Here is a 22392-nt window from a genome sequence, read left to right as displayed (position 1 = left end):
ATTAAGTGCAAATAAAGATAACTGAACTGAATATCAACCTCAGATGGGAGTGCTGATGCAATTTTAGCCAAAAGAAGGCCACTGAGGAATCGCTCAAAAATACAGAATACTTTAATGAAAACAATCCAATGAGTATCCAGAGTTTGTTGGGGGCAACTGGCTTACATGTTGTAAACCACTTAGACTGCTTAGTTCAGTATGAATCAGTATAGAAATGTAAATGCTATTGTTTTATCCCCTCTGTTTATAAAATTCCCAAGCAAGCTAACATGTCAAAGACTATGCATGTTAAACAGCCACAGAGTTATGGGTCAATTCTATGTATTTGAAAACCAGGGTAGGGAGGGAACAATGGTGTATCCTGAACAAGTACTAAGCCAGCTGGTTGACATATGCCCCATTTATTTATTTATTTATTTATTAAATATCCTGCCTTTCTCCCAGCAACATTGTTCATATGTTGTGGAACCCTCTTGTTCTTCAGACTTTGGTGTGAATCTCAGTTAGAAAAGATCTACTATTTCAATGGGATCTAACTATGTACTGGTGCAGTAGTCAACAATTAACTCAATGGATCTGCTCTAATTAATTAACAGGACTCAAGACTATATTGTTTCAACACAACCAAAGCCACAAACATCTTAAAAGATTCAAAACAGGCTGATATGTCATTTGTTCTGGATGTGTGGTCTCAAGTAATTTTTGAATTATGGGGACCTTAAGACGATCCTGACATGGAGTTTTTTTGGCAAGTTCCTTCAGAGGGATTTGCCATTGCCATTTGAAACTGAGAGAGTGTGACTTGCCCATGGTCACCTACTGGGTTTTTATGCTCAAGTTGGGAATCAAACCCTGATCTCCAGAGTTGTAGCCCAATGTTCAAACCACTACACCACACTGTCATAGTCATAGCCAAAAAAGACATTATAAAATATTCTTTTATGAGAGCTGAAGAGTGAGGCACAGAACGCACCTGTTCTGGACTCATGTAAAGCTTGGTCCCAACTTGTCCAGTGTGCCTATCATAAGCTGGCATTGGTGTTAGAACAGACTGTTCCTCCTCATCTTGGTCCATTGCAGTCACTAGCCCAAAATCCCCAACTTTTACTATATCATCCATTGTGAAAAATATGTTGGAGGGCTAAAAAATTAACAAGTAAACACACAAAGAGATTAAAATAGCATATTATCCTCATTTCCTATGTCTACTTAGCTCATTACCTTTTCCCCATGTGTGAAGGTCTACCACTCTTTGTTTCCTCTCTTTTCCAAAAGGCGAAATATATCACAACTAGCAAAGACCAAAAAGAGAGGGAGAGAAAATTTGTGTTTTTCACACTTCCTCTCCTGAATGAGACTTCTCTATGGTGGCTATAACTCCTATTCTTCAGCCTAACTGGCCAGATCACATCTGTTGTAAAGCAAGCACAACTGCAACCAGGCCCTTGGGGGTGTTTCTCCTCCATAAAAAAAACCAACAAACCTATATATAAACATCCTACCTTAAGAGAACAAGAGGCAACCAATATTTATTTAATTTACATTCCGCCTTCCTCCCAATATGGGACCCAAAGTACCCTACGATGGAATTTAAAAACAAATACAGCATGCTCTCTCTGTTATATCATTTAAGCTATTAAAAAGTATCAAATTAAAACATTAAATTAAAAGTTTAAAACACATTCAAACCACAGAAACATTAGACCACACCTCATTAAAAAGTCCCTTCTGCTCTGATTAGTTATAAACTGAAGATCTATTCAAATAAAAAGGTCTTTGCCTATTAGCAAAAAGAGAGCAGGGAGAGGGCCAACTGGGCCTTCCTTGGGAAGGAGTTTCATAGTCTAAGATACAACTACCCTTAGATTATCCTAATCATAGCCACATCAACAAGTCTAAAAAAAAAAGCAAACATTATAAAGCCCAATAAAAATAACATACAACTGTGTTCTTCTTAACACGCTTCCTATTATTTCATTCTGCCCCATTTCCTATTAATATTCAAGTTCTTTTTAGAAGATAAGCATGCCTCACACAGACAATCAAGGGAGGCAAAATTTTGGAATTTTAACAATCATAGCATTTTAATGATCAATGCCGTGATACAGTGAACTATGCTAGAAGGAACAGTTGTAAAGCAGCATAAAATTTAGTGCTGTACAATTTATTGTATCATCCTATGCAGAACATTTCAAATGTCTTCTCAAAGCTGTGTCAAAAGCACAGTTCTCTTTAAAAACCAATGTGGTGAAATTCCACAAGGAAGAAGTATCAGTTAGCATGGGAGTATTCTGCTGCAACTGCCCATTCATATTTTGGATCATCCACTCAAGGCCTGCATGTGGGATGCTTGGTATCTTTCACGTCTTCCATCTGGATTTTTTACGCATCTATCAAATTAAGGACAAATAGCAATGCCCCCCCCCCCCCCCCAATGAGAAATACATAGTGGTTCCAAGTAGACACAAGGCAACCTGGCAGCTTGTGCTGGGGTCAGAAAAAATATTGTCATAGAGTGTTGTTTTCAATACAAACCTTGAGGTCCCGATGCATTAATCCTTTGCTATGCAAGAACTGAACAGCTTCTGCTATCTGTAAGAATATCAGCAGGCACTCTGTCCGTTCCCTTTCCTCTATGGTATATCTTGTGTTCATCCAGTCTTTGAGGTTTTCCTTCCTACAGAGTTGCATCTGGATGTAAAGGTACACTTTTGGCATAGTAGGCATGGGTTTTCGTACAGAGTTCTTAGAGAGGTCCAAACTTAATGTTGTTGGTCTTGGTGGAGAAATAGACAAAGGACTTGCTGATGATGACATCCTATTACTACATCCTTTTGTGCTTGGTTCTTTATCTCCAGAATGGCTATCCTCAAGTAAATCACCAGTGTTTTCCTTTTTACTAGAAGCATTGTCACAACCAGAATCTTCAAAAACAATAGATGAAGAGGTCCTTTCCCTCACCCTTACTTTTGGTGCAGCTGGAAGACAAAGTTCAAAGGAATGTCCAGGATCATTTTCATCAACTGTACTATGCTCTATATCACAGTCAGTGAGGAGGCTGTCTTTCATGTTTGACAAAGCATCTGCCATCTGGCTCAAGTCTCTGTTATCAACAGAAGAGAACTCCAGGGGGGAAAATTGGCTCTCTGATGAATCTGATTGGCCACAAGGTATCCCAACAGAGAGTAAGGTCTTCCTTTCTATAGGTGTAGCAATAACTTCAATCTGCTCCTTTGCAGAAAATGGCTCAGTTCTAATTTTAAATGTTGGCACTTCCATTGGACTGGGAGAACTGAGTGGCCAATCAATACTTTTAAAAAGAACACAGAGAGGGAATGAAAAAATACAAATGTTTAGTTCATCTTAAAATGCACTGGCTAAATAAAAAGAGGAGCACAGCTTTGTATTTTCTTATGAAAAACTCACAAATAAGTTTAACGTAAAGTAAATTATCTTTTTTTATTACAAATCATCACCAAGTACTTCCCCCCCTATTATTTTTCCGACTTTAAAAGTACACATAACCGCATGCAAGGAATATCCTTTGAGCACTTCTATAGGAATGTGTCAGGGCTTCCTGTGAAATAGCACTCTTGTGACCATATTCCCAAAATCTGATATCAATAAATAGCCAGAGTCAAATATTGTACTCCAAGGCACTGGTAACATTAAATGCAGAGTAAATGCAGAGTTCTGTCCTGTCTTTGTCATCTAGAACACAATACATTATCTACAGAACGTTTTCATAAATGAAGACACTTTCCAAGAACCAAAAGAGATACCTTTCATCTTTTAGCCACAGTTTGTCCATTTTTTCTTGCCAGCTTTCAGGTGGTGCTTCTAGCCAAGCATTGAAATAACGAACAATACAAGGATGTTCAAGCTTTGCTAAGGCTTTAACTTCACGCATCACCTTCTCACGAGCCTGTTCCCTAAAATTTTAGAAAGTAAAATTGCAAGTCAAAAAAAGGTTCAGTAGTGATTAAGCTGGGACAACTACTACCTGGCATGGTCATAGTAAAAGGATCCAAATGCAATAGTAGGTCCAAGAAATAATTTATATGAACTGGCTGAAAAGGAGTACTGCCAGCTGTAGGTATTACCATTTTAAAGGCTGGGAAACCAAATCACCAGTTGTGACACAAGCACTCAAGTCTCTCTCAAACACACATACAGCGCGCCCGCACCAAGCCGCAGGGCGTGCACGCGGGGCGGAGCGTCCCATTTAATTGAATGGGCGCGCGCGCCTGTTGCGCCCCACCGCGTTGCCACGGCCGCCGTGCACAAGCCCCATTGGAAACAATGGGGCTCGAGCATAGGCGGAATTTGCCTTACGCATCGGGATCCGGAACGGATCCCCGCGTAAGGCGAGGACGCACTGTACTCTTCTCAATTCCTCCTAAAATCAGAAGCATCCCATATTGGGCTACAATGTATAGGGGGGGGAAAAGTTCCTCCTCCACTCCTGGTGACCACTGAACTTTTCAAGTATGCACACAGAAAACACTCATGTTAGCAATTTTAACCCTTACTATATTTGATGATGTAATTTTTACAATTTTAAAAGCCACTTTGATCTGCTGGATAAATTGAGAATAAAAAGAAAAGATGACTACCGTTAAGGGAACAACTGTGCCATCTAGTGGCATATTACATAAACATAACTAAAACAAAATATTTACCTATTTGGTAGACGGATTCTTTTAATAGCATAGTTACAATCATCTACTTTGTTTCTGGCTTCAAAAACTACTCCAAATCCCCCACGACCCAAACACTGAATTGGTTCAAAATCTGTTAGATATCTGCAAGAAATCACACATAATCAACATCTGACTATCTTTTTAAAGAAATGTTTGTTGTTCACTTATTGTATATATTCATGTATAAGTCTAGAAATTTTAGTCAAAAATTGACCCCAAAACCCGACTTATCCATGAGTTAATGTTAGTACTGTACTTTGACTCTTATTTTAAAAAAGGAACCAGCCTCTGGTGAAAAGCAAGATTATACTCTGTTCCGGAAGCATTGACCCACCTCTATTCTCTCATCCACAGTTATGCTTGCTGGAATATTGTAAGTTCTTTGACACTGTTTTCATTTGCTTCATCCTTTAAATCCTTTGTTACGTGGCCCTACATTTTACCCTCGACTTATCCATGGGTCATATCAAAATTTTGGTCCCAAAACTTGCCCTCGACTTATACATGAGGTCGACTTATAGTTGAGGTATGCAACACATTATGCTGAACAATGCACCTGCTAGGTCCAGGTGAACAGAAATTCAGTGCAGATGATTGAACATACTGATGGAGCAGCAACAGATCACTTTCTGTTTCCTCTGCCAATTTTCTTCCTTTTTGTGCTAGCTCCAAAGGAGAGTGATTTGCTTCTACACAAAAATGAAAGCCTGACAGAAGTGTGCTTCCTCTGCCAATCCCCTTGGTAGAAGGCTTTTTAAAACTAGGCTGTTGAAGAATTAGCTTGTATTTCCATAATGGGATAAACTGGGGGGGGGGGGGGGGGACACGTCTGCATTTCTCTTGACATAGGACCCAAGGAAGCTGTTTCAGAGAACAGTCTGTCTGAGTCCCAGTAGGAGATTGATATTGAGACCTTTTGAATAAAGACCATACACTCTAACAATGGAATATGGCCATTCATTACTTTGCACTGTAACTTCTTGCAATTAAGGTAGTTTTTCATGAAGAAAAAAATGCTTCTCATAAAAGCAATACTCAAATCTTGGCTATGATCCCTTATTTATTGGAAATGGTACTTTTAACTCTTAATCTCATTTATTGTTATTATCACCTTAATATTTTAGTTACCACCTCTAGATTTAAGCACCACTATTCAGATGTCAATGTGATGCATTAAAACATTATTTTCCATTTATTATTTTTTCAACAACAGTTTCCTAAGCTCTGTAAGATATCACTTCTGAAGTTCCTGTGAAACTTGGGAATGGCTTGTTGTGTAGCATAGCACATCAGTTTTGGAAAGAGGGGACTTTCCACATTACTTCACTACACTCTAATAGTACTGCTATTCCACTTTTACAGCTCTGGCTACCTCCTGTTGCATTCTGAGGCTTGTAGTTGAGTGAGGCCTAAGAGTTCTCTGGCTGAGAATTCTAAATGCCTCTCCCTCAACTGCAAATCACAGAATGCAACAGGAGGCAGCCAGAGCAGTAAAAGTGGAATAGCAGCACTATAAAAGTGTAGTGCAGTAATCTACTCAGAAAAAAATGACAGCTCTCTCCTCAAGAGAAAATGCATACTACAGTTAATGAAATTGAAAGCTGATTAAATAGCACCCTCTCCTCCCATTAAAGCTTGGGCAATGTATGCTTTTTACCAAACTCAAATGCTTGCTTTTACCTTGATACATAGCCAGAGTTGTTAAAGTCAGCCCAGGTGTTATCTTTAGCCTGTCCTGCAGCAATTTCATATTTCGTGTCTGTCTGACATTGGGTTTCAGACTCCTTTCGCTGCTGATGGATAAGAAAACATCATTCACAACCAAGCAAGATTGAGACTAACATGTATTAATTAGTTTTAAAAAGCCATTTTCATAAATCCATTGATTTATATACAGTAAGTGAATGTGACTTACAGCTACATCTCAGTCTTTGGGGTTGCCCCATAACTGCTATTCTCGAGCAACAAGGCTATGCCTAGCAAGCACTACACAAAAGATTGGGAGTGAAAATAGGAGGATTGAGAAAGGACATGACTTTCAGATTTTTATTTTTAAAGCAAAAAGTTCACAAGGCACAACAATGCTTTGGAGAAAATAGTCTTGCAAATGTCAATTGTTACCAGTTTCTATTATTCATTTATTTTTTATTATAACATTTATATCTCTCCCTATATAATGAAATTTCTGAGAAGCATATACATAAAATCAATTTAAAACAACTTAATACAAAAATAATGCAAGCAGACTAAAACATGTTAATTAATTTAGCAAGTTAAAAACAAGTTAAAAGTGTTCAAACTTTAAAGACAGTTTGGAGCAAACAAGTTTGGCCTTAAAAAGCTTTTTAACAAACAGCAATGTTTTTATTTAGCAACAAAATGTAGGGTGCCCTCCAAATAGACAGCACACCAAAACTGGGGTGCCATAACTTGGAAGGCTTGCTTCTTACATCCTCACACACTGCTGTAATGGCTAGGCCTCAATTCTCTGGGAAGTAAATACATGGAGGGATGCTCCTTCAAATATCAACATCCCAAGTTCTTTAGGGCTTAATCACAAGCACCTTAAATTTAGAACCAAAGCATATCTGTACTTAGTGCAACTCTTTTAAGATTGGTATTCTATGACGTCTAGCAGTCTAGCGGTTATGTTTTGTAGCAGCTGCAGGTTACATATCATCAAGTTCAACCCTGTGAACTACTGTGGCTATGTTATCGCTGCCCAGGAAAGGACACAGTTGATAGACCAGCTGAAGGTGAGTCCAAGAAATTCAAGTCATGTTCCACTTGGACCATAAGAAACAAAGATGGATCTTGGAAGTGAAACTCCATCTAGTACAGACTGTTTACCCAATTTTTAAACCTGAGAACCATCAATCCAGTGTTACTTGAATCAGTAGTGTTACTAGGGTTGGTGTCGCCAACCCTAACTCATAGTGTCACTCCCTCCATGGACTTCCTCCCATACTACACCATACAAAATCCTTAGTAAGGTTTTTTTGTACTAATGTTACTCATAAATTGTAATTCCTGCATATCTGAATGTAATGGCAATAGTTGTGACATAAAACAACTAGCAAAATTAAAATTATAACTTTAAAATACAATAGCATACACACAGCCTAAATGTATTTACATATACAGAGTTTCATGTGGTTAAAGTGAAAATTTGGTAAAAGATGGTGTTTTTAAATAAAAGTTTAAAAGAATAAAAAATTAATTTAAAATATTTTTTTTAAAAATTAAATGTTTAATTAAAAACAAACCTGGGGCCTCTTCTTTCCCCTCCCACTGAGCCGTACCCCACTCACACCATCTCTTCAGCATTTTAAAGAGACACAGGCGAATGCTACAGCCCAGTTCTGCCCAGAGGCAGATGTCTGAGGAGCAGTGGTGTCACCTCTCCATTAGGGTATCACCTGTGTGGTCCACACTCCCTGCACCCCCCTTAGAGACATTCACTCGCTGGAATTCAACTTCAGTTTACCAGCCTTCATTTAGCTCATTACAGCATGCAGGCATTGGTCCAGCATCTGCACAGCCCCAGCTAATTCCAATGGCAAGGAGAAGTGGAGCTGAGTGTTATCAGCATTTTACTAGTTGAATTCTCCCTCCCTCAAGTGATCCCAGCAAAAGACTTTCTGCTCAGCTTTGGAAACATGAAAAACAACTTTATTAAGTTGAAAGATAATATGAGCATTAAGAAAGGGAATGGTGTCACCACTCACTTGTTTAAAAGGGATTCAATAAATCACCATGATGATTTTATGTAGCAGTTGGTGCATTACATCTGGAAGGGTATTTTTCAGGTAACAACATTATACGGTATGTATCTTTTCTCCTTTTCCAAAGTGTTTCAAACCTTATCCTTTCTACCTTAACCATTCACTGATATTTTTTTTAAAAACGGTAATTACACAGAAAGATGCTAAACAGTGCAGTACATCCACTGCTGTGTATAGACTATGCTTCCCCTCAAACCCACTTCTACTCATCTGCAGTATGGAAGCACAATCCAAAGTGGAAATTCTTCTGTACACTTAATTGGACTATGTATATTTGGCATGTTAAAAGTGATAATCTTCAAGCTTCAAAAATTATGTATTTTAGCAGCCATTAAACTTAAATTGATTTCCTGTTTATCATACTCAGACACAAAAAGCTTCCAAAGATTTTCACAATTAAACTTCAAAATCAAATAATTCTACTTACTCGGTTGCGAGAATGGGGATGGAACAGCCTACGCACAATGACGGTAGTTGCCACAATGCAGAATAAGATGGTGCAAACAATTTCTTTCCACCAATGCAGAAGCAGAATGGGATCTTTTTTACGGATATTCTTGTAGTTCATGCCCTCAGAAAACCTGACTGTGATCTGAGTGCTTCGCTTATTCCTCTCTCTTGAGTAGTAGGGCAAGAAATAGCCATTATCTAGGTTTTGAAAAAATCCCACAAAATAGTAATAATAATTTAAGTGCTTTTAAAATCTACAAACTCTAATTTCTTAATAAATAAAACTGTCCTTCTGAAGTTGCTAAATGTCAGAACAACATGTGGCAAACAAAGACAGGAATCAAAAGAATTTGTCTAGCTTTAGGGACGTTCAGTGAGATGTTTTATTCATTCCTCTCCCTGAAATGCAGACTTGTATATCATCCCAGAAATAAATGTTGACAACCTCCCTCTTTTTCAATACTACTTTTGTCACATGACATGGGTTGGCTCTGAGTAGGAACTTCCCAGTATGCCTCTTTGACCCAAGTTCTATTCAGGACAGACAAGATTTTCCAATATTCAGAAGACAGATTCTTCAAAACATAATTAGGATTCCACCGAGTTAAGTCATTATTACAGTAATCAAGTTTTCACAGATTAATGCATAAATCTGCTTTTTGTAAAAAATAAATAAATAAATAGGTCCCTAGCTCTGAGTGTCTCTGTAACCATTTCAAGCTACTACTGACACCAAAGCATGATTAAGACTCACCATATGGATACTGCAGGACTGAAAGGGCACCATTACTGTACTCTTCATGAGAAAACTTGTCATTGCTGAGGCATTTGTCAAACTCATCAGATCCTACAAGCACAGGAGTTCTAGATGGAGAGTCTAGAAAAGAAAGTCAAGTTTTCCATGCTGAAATATTAAAACTATTAATCCACGGATTGTGGACAGCACTGCAAAAAAATAATGTTACGGTACTTTTGCTTGTTTTTCCAAGAAAAAAGAACCACTAAAGTAGGAATTTCCAGAAGAGAGAGAAGCACCCAAGCATTGATCATTTAAATTCTAATTTATTTAAACTGTTAGATTACAGTTGGCCCTCCACAGGTGCATCTTTGACTTTTGCAGATTTGATTATTCATGGATTTTATTAATATGTTCTCTCCAGAAATCCCTAGGTCCTCCAGTACAACTCTATTGTCACCATCTGCAAAAGGTTGTGCTGGAGGAACTAGAGATTTCCAGAGAAATACTTCTCTAGGCATTTATAGGTCCTCCAGCACAACAGTATGGTTAGCTTCTAGCAGACGCTAACCACAAGAGTTGCACTGGAGGACCTAGAGATTCTTAGAGAAATTCTTTTAGAAGTTCTTTTTTTCTTTTTTAAAGTCTTTTTATTTGCACTTTCACAGGGGGCTTGCATCAGTGAATGATGGGGGCCTACTGTATATGATTGCATCAGGTCAAAATTTTCTCATGCCCTCTTGCACCCTAAAGCTCACATCATTCCCTGACGTCTTATTTATAATTTAGCCATTTGTCTTGTTCTATTTAACTAACTACATTTGAATAAAAGTGTTTAAAAATGTTCTCCATATATGTACATATACCTTATTCAGTAATTCTAAATACCTTGTTCAGAGAGGAATAAGCTATTTAGAATTAATAGAAGCTGATCAGTTTAGAATAGATTTTAGCTGGTCAAGTCTGGAAACTGTAGTTTGCTGCTGAGCCAGAGCTTTGCTCTGGTGCAACAAACTACAAATCCCAGAATTCTACAGCATGACCCATGGTAGTTAAAGTGGTATCAAACTAGGTTATGTTTGCCATGCAGATACAGCCTCAGTGACTAAGAGCTTTAAAACATACTTCTGTCCTTTCATTTAGTCCACGTTCACTAATATTATAATGAACAAATAGCCAAATGGCTCCAAATGGGAAAAGTCTATTAGTAGTGATGTACTTCTGCAGAAAAAAAAAATATTTTACAGAAATCTTTAAGAAATGTAAGAGACTATCAAAGGTTATCAAACCAGTAAATTTTCCAACTCAATGCTTCACGGAAAATGCATTTATTAAAGAAACTGGTTACTATTGGAGTGTAGTAACTCCATGTCATGTTACTTCTCAACAATAAATGGCATGCAACTCATCTCTTCTTTTGACAAAAAGAACACTACTCCACTTTGAAAATGTGATAAAATAGCCAATTCATAATGCAAATTTGTGAGAAATACAAAATGGACAAAATATCAATATAGTAATTTGGTAAATACATTTTCCTATGAAGGTATGTTTTATCCCCTTCCAGTATGGGGAGGAAAAAAGAATTCAAGGAACAATTACTTACGAATCAAGGGTTTCCACTTGATTATGGGCAAAGGAATGACTGCCTTATCATTCCTGGACTCCAAAGCCTTAGGATTGGTTGGGAACTTGTCAGAAATTCTGACTGATGACTGAAGGTACAGTTGACCTCCGTACATACCTGCATAATAAATCAAATACCATACTTGTCTTAGCATTTAAGCGTTGCCTTCTCTAACATTCATAAAGGCATTACAGGGGCTCAACATATTCCCAAGAGAAAAGTGGCATGTCAGATCACCTTTAAAATTCATGCAAAAACTGGTGACTTTATCAAGGACAGACACTGTAATCTACTGTCTAGCTGAATCTTGGGAGGAAGCAGCAGTGTTTGAATGGTCTAAAACATGCAGAGTTCAAGGAAGACAACCCATACTGGAGACCACTGATAGCCTAATGATTGAAGGGCATTCACCAGTGCCATGAATGAAAGCAGTGAAATTCTCTCTTCACAGGGAAACTCCTCCTCTACCTGTATCTGAAAGGATTCCCAAATGCTAGATAATTAAAAAGAATGAAGGCTCTTCATTTTGCTGTCCTACAGCAGAACTGCTGCTACATCCTAGATCAGTGATGGAGAACCTTTTAGACGCCGAGTGCCCAAACTGCAACCCAAAACTCATTTATTGCAAAGTGCCATGTCCCTCTGGCTTTCTAGTAACAAACCCTGGCAAACTCTGTGCTGGGGTGATGGCACATGTGCCCACAGAGAGGGCTCTGAGTGCCACCTCTGGCACACGTGCCATAGGTTTGCCATCACTGTCCTAGATCCACTGGAAGTGTGTAGAAATCTGATCAAACTGAGATAGAAAGTTCCTACATTTACAGAAATTCCAGAAGGTGAGGTAATACCAAAAGGGAAGAACCCAGTTTGGTTTATCCCTCTACAAATAACCTTCCATGAATTTATTTAGGCTAAGAAGTCCTCAGCATCAGGCTCCCCCAAAATGGAATGCAACATTTCTGATCTAAAACACTTTATCACAATGAACATGTTCACCTGTTTTAAAGACATCTGATATAAAAACGTTGTTCACAATAATACAAACTTTTTGACAAGCACGATGCTTGTACTACAACAGCAAAGATTATATCAACAAGGCATACCTAGGATTTTTTGTTGCTGCTGAATTTATGCACCATTAACTTAAACCAATCCACAGTTTATTTTCAAATTTTCAATAAACAAAGACTTGGTTAGATGAGACTGTAATGGACACAAATCTCCTCTGATCTACTGATCTATGTTCAATATGTAATAGGCAAGATTGGGGTGTGGGTGAGTGTGGACTATGTGTGGCAGGGAAGTGGAGCTGCACTGGTCTAGCATGGTTCCATTTCATCCACAGTTGCCCTGTCCCACAATCTGCTAGCTCTCTCTGTAACTGAAGGTTGGTACCCAAGACCAAAAAGGGGTACCACCCAACTAATTAGACATTAATAACCCTCCTTGACTGAGTCAGAGTGGTACTAAAAACCCATCAGAATGTATTTGGGCAATTTCAACATTCAGCTGAGTGCTGTCCTACTGGGAATGGGTCAGAACATCATGGCCTCCATAGCAAACACAGACCAGTCATATTTGCCATCTAGCTCTACTCATTCTGCAGAGACAAGCTTCTCTTTCCTGGGTAGTCTGATGATGATCTGGGTACAGAGAACTCTCTAACCCTGATATCTTGGACAAATCGCTTCTTTATTGGTCATATGACCTGGCTCTGTATTGACTGGAGGCTAATTAAGATGATCCACCCCAGAACGCTAATGGACCCAGATGGTCTGTTGACAGCTTTTGGAAAATATTCCTGCCATGTGAGCAGGCATTTCTACAGAAACCCCAGCTGGCCTCTAGAATGGGTAAAACTCCCAGGATCAGACATGATCTCTTCAGACTGTCCTCTTCCATTAAGCAGAGCCAAAGTAGAGTTCCCACATTTTTTCCAGGGAACTGATGCTGATGAATCAAGTGGAATGGCAACCTGGGTTGCAGAAAATCTGAAGCAAGTTTACCTCATTTGATGACCGAGCACACAGCATAGCTGATAGTAAAGAATTTGTTCTATTCTATTACTTATGCACCTACACAGTCATCAATTATTTTTCTCTCCAGTAATTAAGGATCTATTGACCTTTGCATAGGGATGCTTTTGAAAAGCATTCAGAAACTCCCAACTGGTGCAAAATTCTGTAGCCAGACTGCTGACTGTGGATGCTTACAGGTAGCATACAGAGCACAAAAATCTGTTTACAGTTGGCCCTCCATTATTGCGGGGGATCCATTCTGGAAGACCCCACGCAAAAATGGAGACTTGCCTATATACAAGCCCCAGAGGCTTGAATGGAGCATGTGCCAGCAAACGCACAACCCACTGAAAATAACGAAGTCACCCCTCCATGAATATTCAAGACAGTGGATCTCAACTCTGCAAGAAAGGAGGGGCGACTGTATTTAGCAAGCCTTTGACAGCTGAGTTCAAATCTGGGTGGTTGCTGTTTGTTGATTTGTTTTTAATTTTCTTTAAACTTGTGTTCATTCACTCTTATATGTTTTTCCAATTATTTGTCTTATTGTCTGCAACTTTAAATTGCACTTGCGGGGTAAAACATGAGATATAAATAAATAAGGATTACATAAGTAGACATCACACCTAAATAGACACTGGACTCAGTAGCTCCTCTTGCAGCTTCCATAAGATCTTCATCTTCTACGTTATCACTACCAGAGGTGTAGCTTGTATCATCAAAGAGACTGATTGGAATTACTTTGCCATCTTTAACAAGCCATGCAGAAGCAACTGGGGCACAAAACTGCAGATATAAACAAGGTATATTAAGATCACCGCAATATATTTTTTCTGTGACCAAATCTTTTCAGTGCACAGCGTTTTATGAGCTCTCTTTAGATTATTATTATTACTGAACAGCAGCAAACCCTAATTGTCACAAAGACCTCTAATGCAAAAAAGCAAGGAAAACTGGGACAGTACTGCAATATTATTAACATGTGTCATCTTCAGTACCTGATATTCCCATTCCAGATGTCCTCCCTGCTTATTAAATGCCATAACCTTCCAGTCCGCTACTGAGACCTTTATCACTGTATCCTCCATTACAGCCTCCTGTTCTTCCACGTCCGAAATAATTTTAGAATCATCTTTGTTTAGATTTGATTTTAAATTGCCTTCAATAAATCCCACTCCTGTTTCTGCGTCTGGAACATAGCGCAGCTCAAAGTGACCAACACTAAAATTCCACCTTTAAAAGTTAAAAACAAAGAAACAAACAAAAGTTCAAGACTGTGCCTCCAAATTAATCCCATTTTTAATTTGTGTAATGGAAGATGTACTGACATTTCTGAAGTAATGCAAGCCTGTTAATCAGAACTGAACTAAAAAGATAGTAAGACATTTATTTATTTTGACCAAGAAATTCTGAGTTCACAAAGAACTTTTCTACAGCCTAGTAGTTATCCCAGAGAATAATTAAAAACAGTTATCTTTTTTGAAAAGTAAAGTATGGTGCTAAGAAAAGATTACAAACTAATACAAAAAGCAAACACATTTCTAGGAATTGCAAAGCACTGCTAGCACTTGCACATTAATCTGTGGTAATAAATACAGAGAGTTGCCAAATAGTATCCACTCCATATTTTGCCTGCAGAATTCATTTGGATGTTAGGAAATCTTATACTAGTATACCACACCAAAACAATAGCATGTGCAGTGTCCATCTAGTTCCAAATAGAGAAGAAACACCATATTCAGATATCCCTCACAAACACCATAATATTTTAAGATACATACTTTTCATTGCCGTTGCGGGGCCCAACAGCACGAACTGTTTTCTGGGTTCGGTGAAGAAGAAGAATATCTTCCTGTTCTATCTCGTCATCATCCCAGCGACGACAGCCCATCGCTGAGCAAATGTACTTCACCTGCAGTGAGAAGAAAGGTTACTTCTATACAATTTCTCCTTAGTCCTTTTGGTACAACCTTTTCATTACTAATTACACACAATTCATGACTTTTCTCCATACCACTTATCTCCCATTTCTATATTTGTAACCTGGTGGGTCAAAGTAGATTTTACAGTAAAATTTGGTGCTAAGAAAAGGTTCCAAACTAATACAAAAACCTCCTAAGACATAACTTAGCTTTTAAATATAATATTATGTTGTTTTGGAATATATTTGGTAAATATCCTAAACCAGATACAACTTGGCAAACTCATTCAGAATTATTACTGTTATTAAACTGAATTATACCTGCTCCGTCAGGCTGCGCTCAAGTTTCTTGAGTGATCTGTAAATTTCCATACTTTACTTTTTATATGCATACTTTATTTTTAAACATTTATATCTCGCCTATTTTCCAAATAATAAATGAACAACACAGGTGGTTATAAATAAATTAATAACATTCCTAACATTCCTCTGTAACATAAAAAATTCAGTAAGAATTGAAAGCCGGGAAGAACATTCAATGAGGGGAAAGGGCTCCTGTCCCCAAACTCTACTCAGTTCTAGTAACTAGGGCATGACACAGATGCAAAATCTGTAAGTGTGAATCATACAGACTATGAAGGAGAAGCAGCAATGGGGAAAAAAATCACTCCTGACTACGTTGTATGTATTTCTGTGTACTGAAAGGTACAGTATACAGCCATATATGCATCTTTTTTTCAGCAAAATACACATAAAGGCCAGAAGTGAAATACTTTTGCCTTATCTAATGCTAAGCATCTACAGTTCTTTGATGTTTCCACTGAAATGTAAGCCTTTAATTTTCATGAAAAAAAATCTACTGTCATATGTTAGGTTTTTACCTTTCCTGAATATGAACTCAGCCCATATGTTGTCAAGGACTTCCCACCAACCAGAACAACGTCATCACCAAATCTATAGGATGATTCAAGAAGAGATTCAACAGTGAAAGGAACAGCTTCCATGCTTCCTCTATCACGATCCCACTGGAAAAGGTCTCCATCCAAGGAAGGTATTATCATTTTATTCCCAAAGACCTAAAAAGCATTAATAAGCAAATACAGTACCATTTAAATGTATGTATGTGGGGGATATAATGTCAAACAGAGTTACAAGGTCTAAATCCAACTACTAATCTCAACTACTGTATAGCAAAACCATCAATAGGAATATGTAAATATGTATTTCTCATTCAGCAATTGATTTAACATGAATACTAATTTGACTTGGTGAATCTTTATATTAATGTAGAGAGTTTATCTAGCAAACAAAAGTTTAGTACACATCAGCCAAAGTGAAAAGGGAAACATACAGATGCCAGAGATGTCTTAATATTTAAAATAAAGCATAAATGCCCTCCATTTATATGTGTAGTGTGCTACCAATCCACTTTGGATCTGATTTGGATGAAAACACCTGTTTATGTGTTGGCAAAACCACTCTGTGTGAGAGACGTTTTTACTTAGTTCACAAGAACACTGCCATGTAGTTCTAAGCAAAAGAGAAATACCAAGGGATGAATTGCACAAGGAGATTAATAGTGCTTTGAGCCATATCCATTTTCCAAATGAATACATAAAAGTGCAAAAGTAAAGCTGTTCTTGTTCGGTTTTGCACTACTCTTTATTGATCACGCTGTATATGATGCACTCTTCCCACTTATTAACGTCTAGGAACCAAACAGCAGCAAGGAAAGTGAAAATGTGCTGTAAGTTGGGCTGCTAGTAACGTATACATAAAATACAGCAATGTCTCTATTTAGGTAGTGTGTCTCCCATTTTTAAAAATGCATTTTGTAAGAACTTTTGAAAACATTGTATTTAATTCTGAAGATAAAGAACACAACATCCATGCGACTCAGAGGTGTTAGTCACTGCCTATAAATAATTTAATAATAATAATAATTTGTTTTATTTATATACCGCTATTCCAAAGATCATAGCGGTGAACAGCAAGTAAGCTAATTAGCAAGTAAGCTAATTTGCCCCCAACAGTCTGGGTACTCATTTTAGCGACCTCGGAAGGATGCAAGCCTGAGTCGAGCTTGGGCCCTTTTGCTGGTCTTGAACTCGCAACCTTGTGGTTTCGAGTGAATGGCTGCAGTACAGGCATTTAACCACTGCGCCACCAGGGCTCCATATATTAGGAAGCATCTAATAACAACTAAGCCAGTGATGAAATATATGTACAGTGTGCCTGCATCATATGCAGGCGCCCTATATGCGGCTTTCAGCTTATGCTGAAAGCCACGCAACAAGGAGAAAATGGTGCACACACCTGTGGTGCACGCATGCTCGCCGCCACACACGAGCCCCATTAGTTTCAATGGGGATCAAGCATACGCAGAATTTGTCTTATGGGGGGGGGGAGATCCCGAACGGATCTCCTGCGTAAGACAAGGGCACACTATACTTCATTGCTACCACTTCAATGAGCTGGATTATAACTATCACTGCATTTGATCAGAAACCAATATTAACATCCACTTCTAAATCATCTGGGAATTATATGGGAAGACAATGGTAAAGGAAAATGAAGCAAATATGATTAGGGCAACAGAGAAATAAAATAAACGGGGATACAAAGATTATCTCCTGGCACACCAAAGGATTGGGCTTAGACTCCAGGACATCTGTCATTTTTGCCTCTGAACTGCACAGACTATATGATTTCACAATTCATGTAGAGCCACTACCTTTTCTCCCTTCCTCAATGCCATAGTGCCAGATGTACACTTTCAAAACACTCAATGCAAATTGTTCACATGGAGTTCATGCAGCCCACGGATTCCCCATCACTGGTTTAGAACCTGAGGGTCTTTACACACAAAGAAAGACAGTATGGTATAACGAGTATATAATTATCTGTATATAAGATCTCACAATTGATTAAAGAAATATTGTCAGGATTTTTTTAAAAAAATAACTGTGTAAGAAAAAAATACTGAAATTATGGCAGGCTGGAATTATAAAATTCAGACTGATTATAAGACTCAGGCTAATAAGAAACATCAGTTTACTTATTCCAAAGTAATGTCTTATAATAAATTACGTTGTGTTTTTTTTTAAAGATCCACTTAAGTAAGATTTCCATAAACATGAATGAATCCATTCTTGTTTGGCTTTCACAGCCTGTGATTACATCATTAAAAAAACAGACTGGAAAGGAAATACGAAGTAACTGTAACTATTTTAAACAGTCAGTTTTTAAAGACAGTTGAAACAACTAAGCAGCAGGCCTGCTTTCAAAGCACTGTCAACTTTTACTCCGTTTCTACTTGCATCCTCAAATTAGTCATCAGCATTTCCATTCTCTTCATCTGAATAGTGAGTCAACTTTCAATTTCTAGATTATTTTTCAATTTTATGTTGTGATGAACACTGGTGAAGTTTTCAGCAGTGGAGATATTCAGTATTCTGATGCGTCCAAATGGATGATTGCTTAGACTGATTGCATTTCAGACATGTAGCAATATAAACACGTAAATTACAGCCGATCCCAACTGAGCATATCATCAGATGTTGCTAGATTACATTTCTCATTCTGTCCAGCTAGTCTGGCCAATAGTCAGAGATTACTGGAGTTGCTGCACAACAAAATCTATGGGCCCAAGGCTGGAAAATTCTTTGATAGTGTAACCAGGCTGCAAGAGGAATACAATTCTTTGCATTATCGTGGTACAGTTTTTGGGCTATAAATACACACAAGCCTTGCAGTTCCTGACATCAAAAAGCATCTGAGGAAGTACAATGAAGCATACGAAAGCTCATGCTGCCAACTTCTTTCTTTTAGTTAGTCTCAAAGGTGCTACAAGATCTCTCCAAATACAGTTTCTTGACAAGGTTGGTAACTTTTTCATTGTAAAATATCCTTCACGCATCACAAGTGTTCTTTTGGTTCAATATGGAAGTCACAAGACTATACTATATGCCACATCTTGCTCAAAAGGTTTTCAACAGAATAGTTTTCAAACAACAGACTCTAATGTGAGGGTTTTCAATTATGCACAAATAGTGGCCCAGCTCTCATGGTAAGATGAGCAAAGATATTGGTGAGACTTGGCTTTTTGTCTATGTATACAGCATACACTATGCTGAATTGTCCCTGTTGGAAGCGGGAGTGGCTAAATAAACCAACAATGCCATGTGTGGCATTGTTAACAGTTCTCACTTGCCAAAGGAGCCAAACAAAATTCACTTTTATACATATATTATTTTTCTTACTACTCAGTTGCACAGATCTGTCTTTAACTGTAAGAACTGAACAAGTACTTCCTTTTCCTGTCTAAATGTCTTATTAAGTGCACAGTGTTCACAAAATTTGATTCTTCACGTACTTTAAAGATAAAATACTTCCAAACATATGATTGACTTTCTCTCCGTTCTTCAAAAGGTAACATACAGTAATATTTTAGGTACAGCAACGAGTATTAAAGTTAGTTTTTTTAACCGATTTTTAATGAAACAAACTACCAGATCATACAGAGATGGCATCCCCAAGTTCCTGAAGCAAGCAAACTGGAATCATGTGCAACTCTAGGTATAACTTTTGATCACTGATGCCTGCTTATTATTCTTTTCAATTATCACAAGCAGCTAGTAGAAGCTATGTTTAGCTACTATTTGCCCTGACTGCAGGACTAGGATGCTCACCCTTGCCCTTGTATGTGACCTTCTTCTTTTAGGAAGTCAAAGTTGATGGCTACAGTGATATAGTTGTAGCGGATAGCTCCATCTGCTTATGACTCATGGGAGGAGGTAGAAAGACAACTGGTAAGAGACTGAAAGTCTGGATCAATATTGAAAAGGAATTAACTGTCTTTGGGTCTGTAAATTGTCCCCTCAATGGCTTTGACATTGATGACAAATGTGATTTCAGTTCTGTGGAAGGCTTTGAAATTAGTAATTGTAATAAAGGCACTGGGGGCTGTTTCAGAAGCCTCTTTTCATCAGCAAGCTCAGCCGCTTTATTTGCACTTTCCCACTAAAGCGGGTTAAGCTGAGGGGCCTTCTTCAGATGGTATTATGGGGTAAATTTTGACAATTACTAAGGCTTTTTACATTGTGCCTCTGAACTAAGCAAAGCAGGTAGCAGAAATGTCTGTAAGTATGGGGAATCTTCCCTTGACATGAGACACATCACTTGATTGACCCAAGACCTTGAACCAGGGCTTACTGATTGACAGATGGCCAATGGAAGACTTTACTGTAGTTGAAGCTAAGTACAGTTTAAGGATAAGAAGCTGAACAAAAAGCTCACTGAAACGGAAAATCGTTCAAATCAAAGAAGAGAATGCTCCTAATGAAGGAACTGGTGCAACATATGGAAAGGAAAAGAGGGAAAGATTAGTATTGTATATGTGTGAGTGAATGGGTGGATCTGCTGGACTAGGTGGGATTCCCAGCAAACAATCACTCAGCTCTGTAATTTATGCAATTCTGAAGTGTACAAGCAACTCAGATAGGAGAGTTACAAAGACAATGAAGAAGAAATGTACTTCTACAGTAAAGCCAAGATAAAGCTGGAAAACGTCAGCGCAACATTTTAGACAACATTCCTGACAGTCTGCATATTCCACATTAGGTTGACAAAACACAATCTGCGCACAACGACAGCACTCTACACTGTAACTCATGTCCCATATTTGCCGGGGCACACATTAGTGGAAAATGGAAAGGTATGTCATCCAGGTGGCTGACACAAAAGCCTGAACGGATATCACTGCTAGGTATCCTTTACCCAGAACGTAATTTAAAATTATATTTTGCAAGAGAAAGCCAACAAAGAAAAGATAATTAATCAGTGCAGGCAGCTTCTTAAAACATTTTTAAAAATCAAGTGTTCTTCTAAGAAATAATTGATTATGTCGCTTTAGAATATTTTTAAAAATGGGGATGTTCCTGTTATAAATAACTAAAAGCTCATCCAGAGTATTTAGTGGAAAACCCAGACAGTAAAATGGAATGATTATACTACTGCTCTTAGTTAGGTGACAGCAGTGGCCATGAAGCCAATCCAGAAAGATTTTTTTTAAAAAATCAGACTTTTCTCATTCAAAAAAACCTAAGAGAATTCACCTGGCTTGCCCATCTTTGATTTTCCACATAGGAAAAGAAAGGAAGAGAAATAAGTCATAAATCAATGAGATCAACACAAGCTTTGCAAAGATTTGGAGACATATGCTCCCACAGGTATTAGGAGGAACAAATCATGTCTTTTGTGAGGAAGTAGAAGAGGATTTCAAAGCAGGCAATAAGAATTAGAAGAAGCATGAAACTTAGATAAAGAAATGACATCACCTTCCCCTTTCCCTTTCTACTAAAGCATTACCTCATCTCCTAATGCAAAAATGAGTCATCTAGGAAGTCGTGTGTAATCATCTTGATAATAGAAAGTAGGTTACCATGAGATATTTACACATTCCTCATGAACTATCACTGTAAACAAGTATTTGCTCAACTTCACTGATCAAAAATTGCCACAACCCCTAACCAACTCAAGCAGTCAAGTGTGGAAGAGAAATATAGTATTTTATAAATACAAGGGAGCTCTCTACTACATAGTCTGTACATAAGTCTATAAATATCAGACCTTTTTAAAAAAGAATTAACACCCAGAACTGTCCAACACTTTTACTGTGATCTCACACAGATGTTGGTATCCGTCGGGGTGGGGTGTCCAGAATAGACCCCCCCCCCCCCGTCCGTGGATATTGAGGATATTGAAAATGGTTGTACTTGTGTTTCAATAAGAACAGGGATGACAGGTAGGAAGAGCTGGAAGTAAACAGACACTGGATTTTGCTAGTCACAGTTGCCCACTGGAACAAATCGTCTGTTTTCATTGTGTGCTAGTAAGGAAGTATTTAGCTATACTATATGGTGGGTTATTGCTGATGCCTAATTAAGGAACCTGATTTGTTCCACCCAAACGAGAGAGAAATTTTGAACCAGAAACAGATCTATTGTTGATTTCCAAACCTATCTAACATGGATGCAGAACAAAGAACAAAAAAACTAGAACCTGCAGTTACGAAATAACTTAACAAAGAAATAGTCATAATAAAATATCCATTCCTGGTTATTTTTACTGAAAAAGGGGAAAAGCTATGTG

At 38.0% G+C, this 22392-nt stretch overlaps 1 protein-coding gene across 2 annotated transcripts in view; it reads right to left on the bottom strand.

The window, feature by feature from the left end:
• EIF2AK3 (eukaryotic translation initiation factor 2 alpha kinase 3) overlaps positions 1–22392 on the bottom strand; it is a 40441-nt gene that overhangs the window by 6482 nt on the left and 11567 nt on the right. The window contains exons 1-13 of one of the 2 annotated variants that reach the window (XM_089532280.1): positions 17975–18041; positions 16122–16316; positions 15101–15231; positions 14318–14552; positions 13946–14105; positions 11281–11418; positions 9693–9815; positions 8916–9136; positions 6384–6496; positions 4683–4805; positions 3783–3932; positions 2536–3310; positions 974–1141 (exon numbers count right to left, since the gene is read on the bottom strand). In XM_089532280.1, coding sequence (XP_089388406.1) covers positions 974–1141; positions 2536–3310; positions 3783–3932; positions 4683–4805; positions 6384–6496; positions 8916–9136; positions 9693–9815; positions 11281–11418; positions 13946–14105; positions 14318–14552; positions 15101–15231; positions 16122–16316; positions 17975–17998 — 2556 coding nt within the window. In that variant the 5' untranslated portion in view covers positions 17999–18041. Of the gene's footprint in view, positions 1–973; positions 1142–2535; positions 3311–3782; positions 3933–4682; positions 4806–6383; positions 6497–8915; positions 9137–9692; positions 9816–11280; positions 11419–13945; positions 14106–14317; positions 14553–15100; positions 15232–16121; positions 16317–17974; positions 18042–22392 lie in introns of those variants that run through there. The other variant, XM_089532279.1, reaches the window with a different exon arrangement.

The sequence above is a fragment of the Sceloporus occidentalis genome, unplaced genomic scaffold (assembly GCF_023333645.1).
Source record: "Sceloporus occidentalis isolate IW3139 unplaced genomic scaffold, rSceOcc1.0.p SCAF_7, whole genome shotgun sequence".
Lineage (NCBI taxonomy): Eukaryota > Metazoa > Chordata > Lepidosauria > Squamata > Phrynosomatidae > Sceloporus > Sceloporus occidentalis.
This window is presented reverse-complemented; position numbering and strand designations above follow the sequence as displayed.